This window comes from Merops nubicus, unplaced genomic scaffold, assembly GCF_000691845.1.
Source record: "Merops nubicus isolate BGI_N331 unplaced genomic scaffold, ASM69184v1 scaffold10827, whole genome shotgun sequence".
In the NCBI taxonomy this organism is placed as follows: Eukaryota; Metazoa; Chordata; class Aves; order Coraciiformes; family Meropidae; genus Merops; species Merops nubicus.
In genome coordinates this window covers 9420-26129 of record NW_008620992.1, presented here as the reverse complement: position 1 = coordinate 26129, position 16710 = coordinate 9420, and the positions used below count along the sequence as shown (strand labels likewise).

The window sequence follows — 16710 nt, the reverse complement described above, 5'->3', positions numbered from 1 at the left end:
ATTTTCCTGGACAACCTGTGTGCAGCTCCCACCTACACTAAGTGCCACCATTTCTGGAATGAAAAACAATCAGATCTGAGAGAAATTGCTGAAAATACTCAACCCTTCAATAAAGATCCCTCCTCTCTTCCTCACAGCAACCTAGCTGACCAGCACCTGCATAGACAACTGCATGGACAGCACAAGGTGCCCAGATCAGCTTTTCCTTAAACTCAAGCAGCTTTCCCTTTAGAGTTGTTTTAATTTTTGTGCTTTATGTAGATCCCTGTCAAGGAATTGGTTCCAGGGGCTTCCTCTGGGTCAGGCAGGGCAAACTCACACCCCCACACAGGCTAGAAGACATTTTTGACTCTAAGTCAGGCTCAATCCCTGGAGATCTTCAGCTTTCAGAGACATCATGAAGTTAGAGGGAATGAAAAAAGTGCTTCTGAGTTTTGTATAAAGGCAAGGAATAAAGTAACTAGCTAAATCGGACGTTGTATCATTAGGGGTCTTCTAGAACAAACCAATAAACCACCTTTGAGCTGAAGACTCCTCAAAGTATTTGAGGTACTATAAAGCTCTGCAGCAGGGAGAGCTGTGGGCTTTGCCCTACCCGAGCAGCCCCATGCATCTCCCCACTGCTTTCACATCTGCCCTTCCCTTCCGATGCTGCCAGAGACTTGTTTGCACTTCTGAGGAAGAAAAAAAAAAAAAAACAACAATAAACAGCAGTGAATATTTGTACAGCTACTGGTGATGGCAGCAGACACCATGTGGGAGGCTGTGAAGCATTGCCCTTGGGGGAAGAGGAAGTTTGGAAGCAACACAGATGCTGGTGAAGGGCAACGAAGCTGCTGGGGAAGGGTCTAGAGCCCAAGGAGCAGCTGAGGGAGCTGGGGGTGCTGAGCCTGGGACAAAGGAGGCTCAGGTGAGACCTTCTGGCTCTCCACAGCTCCCTGACAGGAGGCTGGAGCCAGGTGGGGGTTGGGCTCTTCTCCCAAGGAAGAAGTCACAGGACAAGAGGCAATGGCCTCAAGTTTCCCCAGGGGAGGTTGTGGTTGTCCCCAAGGAAAAAATTCTTGTCCTTGAGGATTGTCCAGGGCTGTGCCAGGCTGTCCAGGGCAGTGGTGGAATCCCCATCCCTGGAGGGGTTTCCAAGCCCTGGAGATATTCCCAAGGTGCGGGCGGGGGGGGAAGGGGGGGGGGGGGGTGTCAGTGGGGACCTGGCAGTGCTGGGGCAACAGTTGGACTCTCTGATCTGAAAGTTCTTTTCCAACCTAAATGATTCTATGATTCCACCAAAACCAGATCATGGACAGGAGAAGGAGTTCTGTACCAGTCACACTGAGCTGCCCAGCTGTAGCAAAGGAGAGGGAGTTGCCATCTCTGGGTAGCTGCAGGACAAGGACAACTCCACCGAGATGCTCCTCAGAGGCTTGAGAAGCAGGTACCTGTTGCAGCAGCCTGGAGTTTAACTCCAGCAGTCAGTGTGCAGGAGGTCTGGCTGCTCCTGCATCCAGCTTTGAGAGGCCTGGAGCAGCATCAGGGAGTGGCTGGGACTAAGGAGATATCACAGGGCCTTCTCTCAGGCCTGGCTCTGTCTGTTTCAAGTATCACAGAACCAGTTTGGTTGGAAGAGACCTTTCACATCATCAAGTCCAACTGTTCCCCCAGTACTGCCAGGTCATCACTGGACCATATCCATCAGCACCACACCTCCACAGCTTCTCAACCCCTCCAGGAATCCCAGGGTGTACATGCAGGCAGCTCTGCATCAACTCCAGCAGCATGGAGCCAAGCACAGCAGCTAAGGAGCTGTCAGTGCCTAGGAGATGCACATCTACCCCCCTTTCCTACTCCTCACAGATCCCACACCCACCACCTCCCAGTCCAGACCAGCAACCTCATTACACCCCCAGAGCACATCTACCCCCTCAACAGTACTGAACCTCAGTACACCAAGGCCGGTTCAGAAGAGTATTTTATTGACACCACCACCCTTCAGGCCTGAAGAGCCAGACAAAGCTCAGCTGAGGACCTTGAAGCACTGCCAACCCAGCACACAGCCGTGAGGTGGAACAGATGAGAAGGAGCTTCTACATCAAAGCAGAGACATGTGGCCCTGCCCTTCCTAGGATGGTGAGGAAGGAAGTGCCTCTACCAGCAGCTGAAAGTAGAGCCAGATATCAAAGTCCAACAAAACCACTCAAGCAGAGCACTTACTGGGTGCATGACCAGTTTGAACAGACAGACCCAAGGTACCGACACCAGTCCCTGCAGCAGAGAAGTGGAGCAGTCCAAGCATGTCCCGGAGCAGTCACAGGGACCTCCACCCATGGGATCCACAGCTCTCAGCTCCCCCAAGGGCCACCAAAAGGGGCAGAGGCAGCAGGACCAGGACAGGCCACGGCAGCGCACACATGGCTCTGCTGGTCTTGGGTGTCTCATCATCCATCCAGTTGGGTGAGGATCTCTTTTTCCAAGCGTAGTACTTGGCCACAGCCACGTTGGGGTTTCCCTGGGCAGGGTCGAACCACATCTGGATGCAGCGCCCACTGCCCCGGCGCTCTGTGGTGTACCTGTAGGAGTTTGACCAGATTTTCTCACACAGGTCTTTCGGTCGGGGGAAGACTTGGCTGAAGGGTCTGCACATGGAGCCCCAGGGACAGCGGTTTGTTCCTGGATGGAGACAGACAGCACCAGAAAATGACGTGAGCTACCACACTTGACTCCTGCCCTCTCACTTGGGCAGAGCAGGCCATCTGCCCACAGCCCGTCACCACATCTGAGCTGATGGATGGCAGCCTGGCCACCTTCTAGTCAGCCAGGACAGACAGACAAGAGCCATTGGGGTCCTGGCTCCAGCACTGGGCAGGCTGGAGTGACACTGCCAGGGGCTTGCCTGCAGAGGGAAGAAGTTTGGTCCATACTGTCCACCGACCTGTTGCCCAGTTCCAGCCCTTGTGCCAGTTCTCTTTGCACGTGACATAGTCCTTGCAGTCCTCCCACCACTCTTCACAGTCCTCTTTACAGAGTGGCACATGCAGGATCCTCTCCCGGCGCCAGCTGCTGTCCACCTGCAAAGGAACAGGACCATGTGGACAGGTGGTGGCCCTTTAAAGTTAAGTGACAGGATCTAACACTTCCCAGAGTTCACCCTGGCCCCTCTCATTGGGCTCCAGAGCCAAACTGAGAAGACTTGCAGCCCCAGCAGAGACATGCCTTGACAACAAGCAGTTCTTCACCCATCAACCTGTCTGACTACCTAAGCAGGGGCTAGAAAAGTCCCTTTGCCAGATCCCAGCATGGTGGGGGTTAGAAGGGACCTCTGGAGATCATCTCATCCAACACTCCTGCTCCAGCAGGTCACCCACAGCAGGGTGCCCAGGGTCACATCCAGGAGGGTTTGGGATCTCTCCAGAGCAGGAGACTCCACAGCCTCTCTGGGCAGCCTGCTCCAGGCTCGGCCTCCTTCACACCAAAGAAGTTTCTCCTCCTGCTCAGGTGGAACCTCCTGGGTTCCAGTTGGTGCCCATTGCCCCTTGTCATGTCACTGGGCACCACTGACAAGAGTCTGGCCCCAGCCTCTTGCCCCCTGGGGCCCTGTAGATCTAGATCAGCCTTGATCAGATCCCCTCTGAGGCTTCTCTGCTCCAGCTTAGCCGCCCCCGGGCTCTCAGCCTGTCCTGGCACAGAGATGCTCCAGGCCCCTCAGCAGTTCCACAGCCTCTACTGGACTCTCTCCAGTAGCTCCTGGTCTCTCTGAAACTGGGGAGCCCAGCACTGCCTACAGGACACTGGGGCAGAGCAGAGGGGCAGGAGAACCTCCCTCAACCTGCTGGTCATACTCTTCTTGTTCCCTAGGAGACTATTGCCTTCTTGGCCACAGGTGCCCATTTTTGGCTCATGGGCAACTTGTCCCCCAGCACTCCGAGGTCCTTCTCTGTGGAGCTGCTTCCCAGCATGTCACCCCTCCCCTGTCCTGGTGCAGGGGGTTATCACAGAATTACAGAATGTTAGGGGTTGGAGGGGACCTCCAGAGATCATCAAGTCCAACCCTCCGTGCCAGAACAGGACCACCTAGTCTAGGACAGGTCACACAGGAACGCATCCAGATGGGTCTGAAAAGTCTCCAAGGAAGGAGACTCCACAACCTCCCTGGGGAGCCTGTTCCAGTGCTCTGTGACCCTTACAGTAAAGAAGTTCTTCCTCATGTTGAGGTGGAGCTTCCTGTGGTCCAATTTGTGTCCATTGCTCCGTGTCCTATCACAGGGCATAAGTTATTCCTTCCTAAGGACTGGACCCTACACTTGCCCTGATTGAACTTCATAAGGTTCCTCTCCACCCAACTTTCCAACCTGTTGACGTCTCACTTTGAATCTTTATGCCCAGTAGGAGAGTTTGCAGTGTCCCTGGCAAGCATGCTCCATATGTTCAGGGGTATTCCATAAGGGAGACCAGCTTATAGCATTCTGCATGGCCAGCACAAGCCCCGTGGTCTTCATCACAGCAGATCTGATCCTACCTGGTCAATCCAGGGCCCCAGGTTGGGTGAGCACTCATACAGGCACGTGTCCTGGATGAAGTGACGCTTGCACTTGGATGGCATCACCCCACAATGGTTCCAGTTGAAGTTGTACAGATTGGATTGGTCCTTGTGGGCTTCTGAACTGGTGTTGGCTGTGCAGCAGGCATTGTCCTTCCAGGGAGCACACTACAACAGAGTAGGACAAGCTGGTCGGGGAGGACAGGCAGCAGCTCGAGGGAGTTGGAGGGTGCTGCAGGTGCCAGCTCTCTGCATGGCCCTACAGCAAGAAGCCTTCAGCAGCAAGAGGGACTTCCCTCCTCCAGCAAACCCTTGGGTGCTTCAGGGCTGCAGTCAGGTGGAGTTGGAGAAGAGCAGGATGGTGAGACACTCAACAGGAATTGGTGCCAGCCCAAGGAGCAGAAACCAACTCCCTTCTCTTGCACCCTGGCTTGCTCTTTGCCCCATCCCCACCAAGGGCCTGGGGGCAGAGCCCTTCAGTTGAGAGGAAGCTCTAACAGTGAAGAAGAAAGCAGATAAAAGGGCCTTCCCTCACCATCCTTCAGCTGGTTCCGATCCAGGATGCCTGAGCTTTGGGAAGGGGAGGCCTCCTGGTTAAAGATGAGACTGATATCCTCACACCACCATGTGTGCCCTGGTCTTTGCCAGAAGGACACAGCAAACAAATGGGCTTTATACTCAGCACAGGCTTTTGTGATAATACCAGCCCATAACATGTGATGAGAGAGGGACCAAGGACCCCAACAAACCCACCAGACCCATCAGCAGAGTCATACCTGGTCATGCAGCATACCCTCTGGGCCAGGCTTGGTCTTGTGGTGTTTGGCATCCATACAGATGTTCAGCAATGGGTCCTTCATGGCTGTCACCACACTGGCAGCCCACAGCACAAGCAGTGCCTGTCCCACTCCCATCCTGATGGGTAGCCCAGTTGGACTGGGGAGCTCAGAGGTGATGGAGCTGTACAGAAAGAGGAGAACATGAGAAGGATGTGAATCTCTTGGAGTGGGGCCAGAGAGACCAAAAAAACACTCCGAGGGTGGAACCCCTCTGCTGGGAGCCCAGCAGGAGAGAGTTGGGCTTGGGCAGCCTGCAGAGGAGAAGGCTCCAGCTGGGGAGACCTTCTGGGGGCCTGCCACAGACCTGTCAGAAAGCTGGGGGGGGTGTGTGTGTGGTGTGTGTGGTGTGTGTGTGACAGGGGGATGACACTTTTGAGCTGGGCCTGTTAGGACAGGACAAGGAAGGACGGTTTGAAACTCAAAGAGGGAGATTTAGAGGAAAGAGAAGGATGAAATTTTTGACACTGAGGGTGGTGAGCCCCTGGCCCAGGCTGCCCTGAGAGGTGGTCACTGCCCCATCCCTGGAACCATTCCAGGGGAGGTTGGCCGGGGCTCTGAGCAACCTGCTCTAGTTGGGGATATCCCTGCTCCCTGCAGGGGAAAACAGACTAGGTAACCTTGAAAGGTCTCCTCCCACCCAAAGCATTCCATGACTATGAGCATGGGGGGATTTTGCCACAAGCAGCACTACACAGGGTGCTGTGGGAGCCAGGCTCTCCTCAGGACGCAGCATTCAACAACTCACAGCCCCCTCCCCAGGCAAGGCTGCAAGGCCAGCTACACATTGTCCTCTGGACAACACCACAGGGACAAATAGCTCTTCTAGTGCTTGGGCTGTTCAACAGCAAACCTGAAACATCATGCTCAGAAAGGGGATGTTGTCAGGACCATTCCAATCAGGGTCCTCCTGCATTAAGCCACCCAACCACTTCAGTGCAGAGCCCTCAACCCCTCACTTTCATCAGCCAGCCATTGCTGGTTAAGGGGATCTCTTCAGCCCGTGTTCAGAGGAGGCAGTTAATTGCACTAGTCCACCGGCACCTCCTGGGGACCATGAGGTCCACCTTGTTTTCAGTAGTATTTTAAGAGAGGAAAATATTTTCTCTGGTTTATCTGCACCTGAGCAAATAAACCCAAGACCCACAGCTGAGGTCTCCAAAGGAGACCTGTCCTGAGCAATAACAGACCCTTCACATAACCATGGCTCAGTCTCCTCTGCCCACCTATAGACTGCTAGGACCTTCAGGGTAACTTACTAAAAAGCCCCAAACCACCCAAATAAACACTCAAAATACCAACAAACCTCCCCCCCCCCCCAACAGGAGTCCCCTAAACCAAACACACCATATACTCCCTCACATTCCTTGTCAATACAGCACAAGGATCTAAAGTGCTCACCTTTTAAGAAGCATCTTGCAAAACACAGGATCAAGTCAAACAATTTTCAGCATTAAAATGAGATAAAACAACACAGAAAACAACAACTACAGAACTAAGGAAACAGGCACATAAACCTAAGCACTAGAAAGTGCTTAACTTGCATCATAACTACATATAAACCCAACAAACCCCCAGATACCCACCTTACCAGCCCAGAGATCTCCTAAACCCTCTGCAGCACCTCAAAAACACTCAGCTCAGCAAATTCCTGGGGTCAGCTTTAAAGGAAAATCTCCCAACACAGGTGCTGGCACTTGAAAGTCCTTTCCTAAGACATTTAATGAGGTTTAACTCCTGCCAGCTTCTCTAACCTTAGAAGCAGTTGTTTTGGTGGCAACCAGCTTGTCCAGACTCTTGCCTGGGAAACAATCTGGTGGTTGGGTTTTTTTTTCCAGCAGGCAGGTCCCTTATCGGCCTTGGCCATTCATAACAAGCCCTTGTTCCTCTGCACCAGGCAGTGTGGATTTGCTCTGTTGCATGAGGCAAAAAGCCAAGGAGGGGCTGATCCAGGACTCGGCCAAGAACAAATAGAAAAAGGGCAAATATTCATCACAGAATAAAAGAATCATAGAATAGAATCATGAAACAGTTGGGGTTGGGAGGGAGCTTTGCAGATCATCCAGTCCAACCCCCTGCAGGGAGCAGGGACATCTGCAACTAGAGCAGGTTGCTCAGAGCCCCATCCAACCTCCCCTGGAATGGTTCCAGGGATGGGGCAGCGACCACCTCTCGGGGCAACCTGGGACAGGGGATCACCACTTTTATGCATGAAGCATTGAGGCTCTAGAGACCCTGTTCTCATGGTTTCCATGGTCTAATGACACGCTGCATGACCAATGACCTCTGCATGTTCATTCTGAACCAGATGGGTTTAATTTCTCATGCTTCTAACTCTCATATTTGAAGTGGCAATGAGCAGAGCTTCCCCTGCTCATCTTCGAGCCTTGGCCACCTCTTCTGTGTCTCCTCTCCATTGCCTTTCCATCTGAAGCCACGCTCTGCTCGCTCCTCTCCTGTGAGCAGGACTCCTGACGCAGCAGGACTGTAGCCACCTTTGGAGGCACAACCACTGCCCTGGCCTTGTCTTCTGCTCCTCAACGAGAAATGCCTAATATCTGGTTTGTTTTTGGAACTGCTGATCATCCAACTGTGCTGTCATAACACGCTGATAACTGTGACAGCTTGTTCCTCAGAGATAATTGTCAAACACCAGCCTGTCATTTTCTATCTGAAGTGTTTGTTTTTTTTTCCCCCAAGTGCATCACTCTATGTTTATCTCAACTGCTTTTTACTTTTTTTTTTTTTTTTTTCCAATTTTTATTATCTGTTGCTTTATTGTTCAGTGACTCAGTCTTCTCAGGGTCTTCTGCAGATTTTCACAGCTGGTCCTCCTGTTCATGGAGTAATTTAACAGCACCTGGCTGCCTTGCTGTTTTCTTCTCCCTTTCCCAGACCAAATTCACTGGAAAGCAGGAATCCCCATACAGATTCCTGAAGGGGTTCACTGTAGGTAGCCACCCACCTCTACGTTATCATTCAGTTATTCAGTGGTGTGTGGAACTTTACTCTCATTTCACAGCTGCTTATTTGATGACCTTCAGTGGGGATCTTGCTCAGAATCACAGAATGGCTTGGGTTGGAAGGAATCTTAAAGATCTTCAAATTCCAACCCCCCTGTCACAGGCAGGGACAGTTCCCACCAGACCAGGTTGTGCAAGGTGCCATCCAACCTGGACTTGAACACCTCCAGGGATGGAGAATCCACAACTTCCCTGGGCAACCTGGGCCAGTGTCTTTAAGGTGCCTTCCAACCCAAACCATTCTATGATTCTATGATTTTGATGACTTGACATAACATCCACCACCACAACCTTAGGACTCAGAGGAGCAGTGAAGGAGTGTGACCCCAGGGAAGAGGTAGAAACTGGGGAGAGTATGTACAACAATCTCAATTTAGTAGTAGTGGCAGTAGTAGTAGTGCTACTTTTTCTGTAGAGAAATTCTAATATCTTTCCTTTTTTTTCTATAATAACTGAATCTGGACTAACAACAATTCTTTTGTGACCCTGTTTTCAATAACACTAGCAATTAATTCTTTGTTTTATACATAATTGTATGAAAAACCCAGTTCTTGGCTTTTTGCCTGTCAGTGAAATTCTGATCATAACAACACAGAGTTTGGAGCAGCACGGTGGGAACCCACGTGGGGCACCACCAGGCAGCTCCCATGAGGTCCCTGGTCTCCAGTGGCACTGAGCAATGCAGCGTAGGCAAGTGCACTGGGCTCCTGCCTAATGCAGACCCTGGGGTGCCCAGAGGCATCCAGCGCACCCACAAGCTGTTACCCAGCAGCTGCTCGCCCAAATCTGACCCCAGGGAAGAAGCATCCAAGACTCTGGAGATAGGTTGCAGGAGGCTGATTGGCTGGATGGAGCAAAGGCAAGTGCACCCAGCACCCACCCACCCCCCAGGTATGAGGACGTGGGCAGGGCTACAGAGGAAGGGGGAGAGCTGCCCTGTTCATAGAACCATGGAATGTCCTGGGTTGTAGAGGAGCTTCAAAGATCATCTGGTCCAAGCTCCCTGCAGTGAGCAGGGACACAGAATCATAGAATTGTTTGGTTGGAAGAGAGCTTTAAGATGATGGAGTCCAATCATTCCCCCAGCACTGCCAGGTCCCCACTGACCCATGTCCCTCAGCACCACATCTCCACGGCTTGGAAACCACTCCAGGGGCTTCCTAAATATGGTGCATTTTATGCACGTTGGATACTCACTCTTTGCTCTGTCACCTTCAAACCACTTTTGCCCTACTCCAAGCCTGCATTTCTTTAATGGACCATTCTTGAGTTGTTTATTGCCATGAGGTCTCTAGCACCAGCCTTTGCCCCAACTCTTATCACCTCATGCCTGCACTCCTCTGTGCCGTGTCCCACGTCCTCCCCTCCAAGGTCCCTACCATCCTGCCAGACCCGTATTTCTCAGCACTACGCTGTTATATTGAGGCTGTGAATCTCTCATTCAGCACAGAAAAGCTGATCCTTAAAACCAAAGCTGTGGCTGCACCGTGCAAAAAGCCACAGCTGTACTCAGAAGAAAAATTTCCCTTTCTGCTAAGTCTGGTAAATACAAAGCTCCAGGTAGGTCAGGACAAGTCCAAAGAGAGCAAACCTGGCATGCCTCAGTCCTGAGATCTTGCAAACTTGGTACAAAGCCAGTGGCCAGCAGTGGCCAAAAAGCAAAAAGTGATATATTTTACATTGGACAAATATTGTTGCTTCAAACTTTTCATTTCAAATACTTAATTTTTCTGTCCTTCAGAAGTTTTGTTGTCTAAGAAATTTAGGGTTTTGAAGGAGATGGTATGACACAACTCTTCTATTGCTTTGGTCTTGTAACAGGAACTAAGAAGTTTTCTGGGCCCCTGCTGACCAGGGCAGCTTGGGGAACTGCTCAGGCCTGTGGACAAGGGGTGACAGGTTCAAACTGGAAGAAAGGAGATTTAGATTAGATGTAAGGAAGAATTTTTTTCACTCTGAGAGTGGTGAGACACTGGCACAGGTTGCCCAGGGAGGCTGTGGATGCTTCATCCCTGGAGATGTTCAAGACCAGGTTGGATGGGGCTTGGAGCAGCCTGGTCTAGTGGGAGGTGTCCCTGCCCATGGAAGGGGGTTTGGAATTGGATGATCTTTAAGGTCCCTTCCAACCCAAACCTTTCTGTGATTCTGTGGTTCCATGATTCTGTGACGTTGCTCATGAAGAATAAGTGATACAGGCCTGTTTAGGTGGATGGCTTGTAGGAGAAAAGGAGTTGTCTTTGCAGGGCCTCGGAGGTGTGGTGGAGACATAGCAGGGTCTGGCAGAGAGGCTACAGAAACAAACTTGTTCTGCTGCTGCTCTGCAACAAAACCTCCAATTATTTATTTTACTGGGTAGCATACATGCTCTGTTTGCTGGAATGTCAGGAAGAGAAACTTCCTTTTTTTTGATGAAGTACTTTAATATTGCAGAACGAAGAGGTTATAAGTACACAACTAAGTTACATATGAGCCAGGAAAGAAGAGAAGATTGAGAATAGAAAGCAAGGGAGGGGAAAAAACAAAACAAAACAAAACAAAACAACAAACCACAAAACCAAAGGAAATGATAGTGAGAGATATCTTTCTTTAAAACGAGAGGAGTGATCTTTCTCAAAAATGAAAGTTCCCAGCTGCCAATTAAATGTCTCCAGAGCCTCAGGGACTTTTTGGGACCTAACCCAAAATCATTAGTCACTGGAGCAAAGGAGGCTCAGGAGAGACCTTCTGGCTCTCCACAGCTCCCTGACAGGAGGCTGGAGCCAGGTGGGGATTGGGCTCTTCTGCCAAGGAACAAGGGACAGGACAAGAGGCAACGGCCTCAAGTTGCCCCAGGGGAGGTTGAAGTTGGCTGAGGAACAATTTGTTGCCCTGGAGGACTGTGCCAGGCTGCCCAGTGCAGTGGTGGAGTCCCCATCCCTGGAAGGGTTTCCAAGCCGTGGAGATGTGGTGGTGGAGGGTGGTTGGACTCCATAATCTGAAAGGTCTCTTCCAACCAAAATGATTCCACGATTCTATGATTCTAATTTTCCATCCTGCCTGCCCTGTCGTGGTGGTGGTTCTGGGCTGTGTACAGCACTTTCTGTATCAGCCCTGCATCTTGCAGCTCGTTCTGGAGACCATTTCAGATTTAAGGCTGCCTTGATTTTCCTGTGCAATCCTGGTATCAATAATGATGCTTCACCACCCCTTTGTGCCACTGGTGGGGGCTTGATGGGGAGTTCACTCATCCCTTCAGCCAGACTGCCTTTTTCCACAAATATTTAATTTTCTTAATAGTTCTATCTCATTATGTTAGACATTTTTAGCCATTTTAGAAAACATATACAGCAGGAAAAGCTGATACTGCTTAATAGTTAATAATATAGTGATTAATTGTATTTTCTTAGCAAAGCATTTAAAAACAAAATGAACCCTCTGTTTCTCAGGGCAGAACTAAAAGCAAGATTTTCAACCTCACCTCCTCCAGGACTGTGGACACTTCTGCTCAGGTCTCCAATCGTGTTTCACCTGAGCTGGGAGAAACCTGTGAGATAAAGGACAGACGTCCCTTCCCTCCCTAACACTCCTTAACTGGAATGAATGTGAAGCACATCTGACTTCTTCCTGAGCATCACCCAACATGCTTTCACAGAATGATAGTCTGGCTTGTGTTGAAAACCTGGAACAAAGCCGGTGGCCAGCAGTGGCCACACTGTGGTACTGCTCCATGGGGTCAGTGTGCAGGACCTGTGTCCCAGCTGCCTGGCCAGGCAGATGCTGAGGACATACAATCATGGAACGGTTTGGGTGGGGAGGGACGTTTAGAGGTCATTTCGTCCAACCCCCCTGCAGGGAGCAGGGACATCTGCAACTAGAGCAGGTTGCTCAGAGCCCCGGCCAACCTCCCCTGGAATGGTTCCAGGGATGGGGCAGCGACCACCTCTCGGGGCAACCTGGGACAGGGGCTCACCACCCTCAGTGTACAAAATTTCTTCCTTCTCTCTAGTCTAAATCTGGTTTCAAATCTTCCCCCCTTGTTCTGTCCCAACAGGCCCTGCTCAAAAATCTTTCCCCATCTCTCTTTATAAGAAAACCCCTGGAAGTCCTGGCAGGCCCCCAGAAGGTCTCCCCAGATGGAGCCTTCTCCTCTGCAGGCTGCCCAAGCCCAACTCTCTCCTGCTGGGCTCCCAGCAGAGGGGTTCCCCCCTTGGGTCATTGCTGGGGCTCCTCTGGCCCCACTCCAGCAGGTCCATGCCCTTGTGTTGGTGGCTCCATTGTACTTTACCCTTGATACCAACCAAAGCATCCCATACCAGCAAGTGTAAAGCCAACTGCTGAACACAAGTCCTTGACAAAGACTCTGTGGCCTTCAGGAAATTATGTCCAGGATGTCGGTTGGCTGTATTAGTCAGACTGCAGAAGCTCTGAGGATCAGAGCTAGCAGTGTTTGCTGCAGCTATGAAAATACCATCATAAACACACAGCTATGGTAGGCATGTAGCTGCAAATATGTCAGACAAAAATAGTCTGTGTTGAGAGGTGCCATCTTTTATTAGATGAACTTATAGTCAGAAAAACTATAAAAATATTTCAAACTGGCAATCTGTTCTTCCAGACTGAGAGGCAGTGGCAATATTCACAGCTAAATGTAGCTGAGATCTATGGGCAGCTCTCACATTTCTGTTTAATGTCTTTTTTTTAGCATCCAGTGGAATCAGGAGTTTGTGGTTTTTTTTTTGGTGTTCTGCTTGAAATCCAGCCCTGAGATGAGGTGAGGTTTCCTGTTGCCCCAAGATTGTTCAGGACAGCTTTGGGGCCATGGGGTAGACATGTGCCTACCACCACTCCAGGGTAGCATCTGAGCTCTTCACCCTCCAGAGCCTGGTGGAGACGTGCAAGAAGCTCCCTTGTGGTCCCCAGTCACGTCCCAAGGAGCCCTCCCACACAACATGTCCTCCCCAGTGGTCCCAGCTCCAGCCTTTTTTCTATTCACCCTTAGTGGTATGTGGGTTACTGATGGAGACCAGCACTCGAGGATGGACGTGTTGCCAGTGCAGAAAGGATGCTGTGTCTTTAACAACCATCTCTAAGGCAGAAGCTGTAGGAGAAATCTTCAGTGCAGCGACTACCTAAATTAGCAACCACCCACACACCTCGAGAGCCTGGCTCGGCACGGTGTCCAAGTGAGCTGCACGTGCAGTGGGATGTGACTGGGGACAATATTTTGAGCAGGGCCTGTTGTGGCAGGACAAGGCAGAATGGTTTGAAAATAAAAGAGGGAGATTGAGACTAAAGAGAAGGGAGAAAAGTTTGATGCTGAGGGTGGGGAGCCCCTGGTGCCCCAAGAGGTGGTCGCTGCCCCATCCCTGGAACCATTCCAAGTGAGGTTGGCCGGGGCTCTGAGCAACCTGCTCTAGCTGGGGACATCCCTGCTCCCTGCAGGGGGGTTGGACAAAATGACATCTAAACGTCCCTCCCCACCCAAACCGTTCCATGGTTCTATGATTCTCCAGTTCTATGACTGTGCAGTACCTTTGGTGTCTGTAACTCACCCATGACCAGGCTCCTTCTCCACCCTGGACATGCTGGATTTGCAGGAGCTGGTGTGGCTGTGGTGCCACACACAGAAGCACCGTGGTGGATCATAGAATGACTTGGGTTGGAAAGGGTCTTAGAGATCATCTGGTTCCAAACCCCCTGCCGTGGATTTTTCTGTGTGAAAAACCCCATCCCTGTATGAATTTCCCAAGCTTCCTACACTGGTAGTCACACAAATCCCTCACAACTTCCCCTTTCTTCCATTTTTCATATTTTACATGGATTCCTGTATAAATCAAAAGAAGCAGAATATCTGTGTCTGCCTGTCTGTCAGCTCCCACATAAGCTCTTAATTTTCTGATTATTTTCTACCAAGTCTGACAGAGATGGAACAATCATCAAATAGAGTCATAGAATTGTTTAGGATGGAAAAGACCTTTAAGATCACCAATATGGAGAGCCTCCAGGTTTCGTGAGAGCAGTTCGGTCTCTGGAGAAGAGACAACTTGCCAGTGATGGGCAGGAGGGGAGGGTCTGGATGGGCAGCTCAAGCCACTGCTCATCATTGGGAGCTACGTGGCATGCAGAGCAGGGAAGGATGGATGGGCATCGATGTTCGGACCACGCAGGGTTCACACACCTCACCTGTGTGTGCTCACCTGTGTTGTCTGGGGAAGATGCAGAACCTTGAGCCACAAGCTCTTTTATAACCACGGAACACACAGAATCATATAATGGTTTGGGTGGAAGGGTCCTTAAAGACCATCTCCTTCCAACCCCCCTGCCATGGGCAGGGACACCTCCCACCACACCAGGTTGCTCAAAACTCCATCCAGCCTGAGCTTGAACACCTCCAGGGATGGAGCATCCACAGCTTCCCTGAGCAACCTTTTCCAGTGTCCCACCACCTTCAGAGTGAAGAAGGTGGTGAGACATTGTATAATAATTCACCCTATCTATTAAAGCTTCTGGGCTTGGTTTTGTTTTCCTGAAAAAGATCTCATTTAGGGGTGGATCTTCAGCAACTACATATTAGCAAAAATTCAGCGCTGCAAAAGGAGCAGTGCTGGCTCCTGGCAGCAGGAAGGGCTGGTATGATTTAAAGTATTGATGATGTTTTTCTAGCTTGCCCTGAAGAGGTCAGAGAAACAGTAACTCTTGTGTTTAATCCAACACAGTCTGTTTTTCTCAGCTTAAACTTAGGAAAATGTTTGAGATCTTCTGAAAACTTTGAGATATAAGATGTAGAAACTCAGTGGGGGGATGGATGTGGCAGAGAACATGCATTTCATCACCATGGATGTCCAAACAAACCATCAATAAAGCTCTGATAGTAATGGGGTAACTTCAGATTGCATTAGCCCAAGTTCTGGTCTGTGGTTCCCCACTAATTTCTCCTTTCTCATTAGTGATGTGATGCAGTCTGAGGGAACATCTAGTAGGGAATTGGATCATCAGTGTTGTTGGGTTGAGCCTAAAAAATGGTAGGAAACTGGGTTATTTCACATGTAAACACACCAGAGACCATTTCTCCACAGTGACAAAGGAGCAGCATCCTCGCCACCACATTTGCCCCATCCTGAAGAGTACTCGGGCCACCTTTTCTCGAAGGAGTTTGTTTTTCATCGTGTAGACCATGGGGTTTAACATGGGTGGCAGGAGGACATAGAGATTGGCCAACAGGATGTGAACGCGGTGGGGGACGTTGTGTCCAAAGCGATGAGTGAAAAAGGAGAAAAGTGCTGGGGTGTAGAACATCAATATCACACAAACGTGAGAGCTGCAGGTGCCAACTGCCTTGAGCCGGGCATCCTTGGGCGAGAGCCTGAAGACAGCCTGGAGGATGAGGCCATATGATATCCCGATGAGCACGACGTCCAGGCCTGGGGACAGAAGGGTGGTGGCCAGGCCATACCAGACATTAGCCGAGATGTCGGCGCAGGCCAGGCGGGCGATGCCCATGTGCTCGCAGTAGGTGTGGGGCATGACTCGGTGTCCGCAGTAGGGCAGCCTCTGAAGGAGGAATATTGTTGGGAACATCACGCAACAGCTCCTGGCTACGGCAGCCAGCCCCACCATGGTGATCACCGAGCGTGTGAAGACAGCGGCGTAGCGCAGCGGATGGCAGACGGCCACGTAGCGGTCGAACGCCATGGCCAGCAGGATGGTCGACTCTGCAACGAAGCTCACGTGTGTGAAGAACATCTGGGTTAGGCAGGCATGGAAGGACATCTCCTTGGAAAGGGACCAGAATATGCTCAGGGCTTTGGGCACCGTGGAGGAGGATAATACGAGATCCGCCACGGCTAACATGGCCAGGAATAGGTACATTGGCTTGTGGAGGCTTCGCTCCGCCACGATGACAAGCAAGAGGATGAGGTTGCTAAGGAGGGTTGTGATGTACACCAGGCAGAATGGGACGGAGAGCCAGGCATGCAGGTCTTCCAGGCCTGCCATGCCCAGCAGAAGGAAGGAGGCTGGCTGCAAGCTGCTTTGATTGAGATCCTCCATGGTGGGATGACACCCGAATTAGTTTGGGCTCCCTTTTCTGTAAGTGAAAATAGGGGAAGAGGTGGGGAGTTCATAAAATATAAAAACCCACCTGAGGCTCCTCAGAGCAATTAATTTCTATAGATTCCAAAGTGTTTTAAAAAAATCCTGGGCTGCACGTCCAGCAGCGTGGGCAGCAGGGCAGGGAGAGGATCCTGCCCCTCTGCCCCGCTCTGGGGAGACCCCCCTGCAGTGCTGGGGCAGCTCTGGAGTCAGCCCAGCAGGGACAGCGGGGCCAGGGGGGCCCCAGCAAGGA

The 16710-nt window shown here is 51.0% G+C and overlaps 2 protein-coding genes across 2 annotated transcripts; both read right to left on the bottom strand.

Annotated features, from left to right (window-relative positions):
• Positions 1–2299: 2299 nt before the first annotated feature.
• LOC103776772 (folate receptor alpha-like) lies at positions 2300–13950 on the bottom strand. The gene is made up of 5 exons (XM_008944298.1): positions 13919–13950; positions 5305–5488; positions 4508–4696; positions 2924–3059; positions 2300–2661 (listed from the first exon to the last, which is right to left on the bottom strand). Exons 1-5 carry the CDS (start codon positions 13948–13950, stop codon positions 2300–2302), a joined length of 903 nt encoding a protein of 300 aa, XP_008942546.1.
• Positions 13951–14545: 595 nt separating this feature from the next.
• Positions 14546–16415, bottom strand: LOC103776771 (olfactory receptor 52B2-like). Its single transcript, XM_008944297.1, has 2 exons — positions 15495–16415; positions 14546–14590 (listed from the first exon to the last, which is right to left on the bottom strand). The coding sequence occupies exons 1-2, from the start codon at positions 16413–16415 to the stop codon at positions 14546–14548; spliced, it is 966 nt and encodes a 321-aa protein (XP_008942545.1).
• Between the last annotated feature and the right edge of the window lie 295 nt (positions 16416–16710).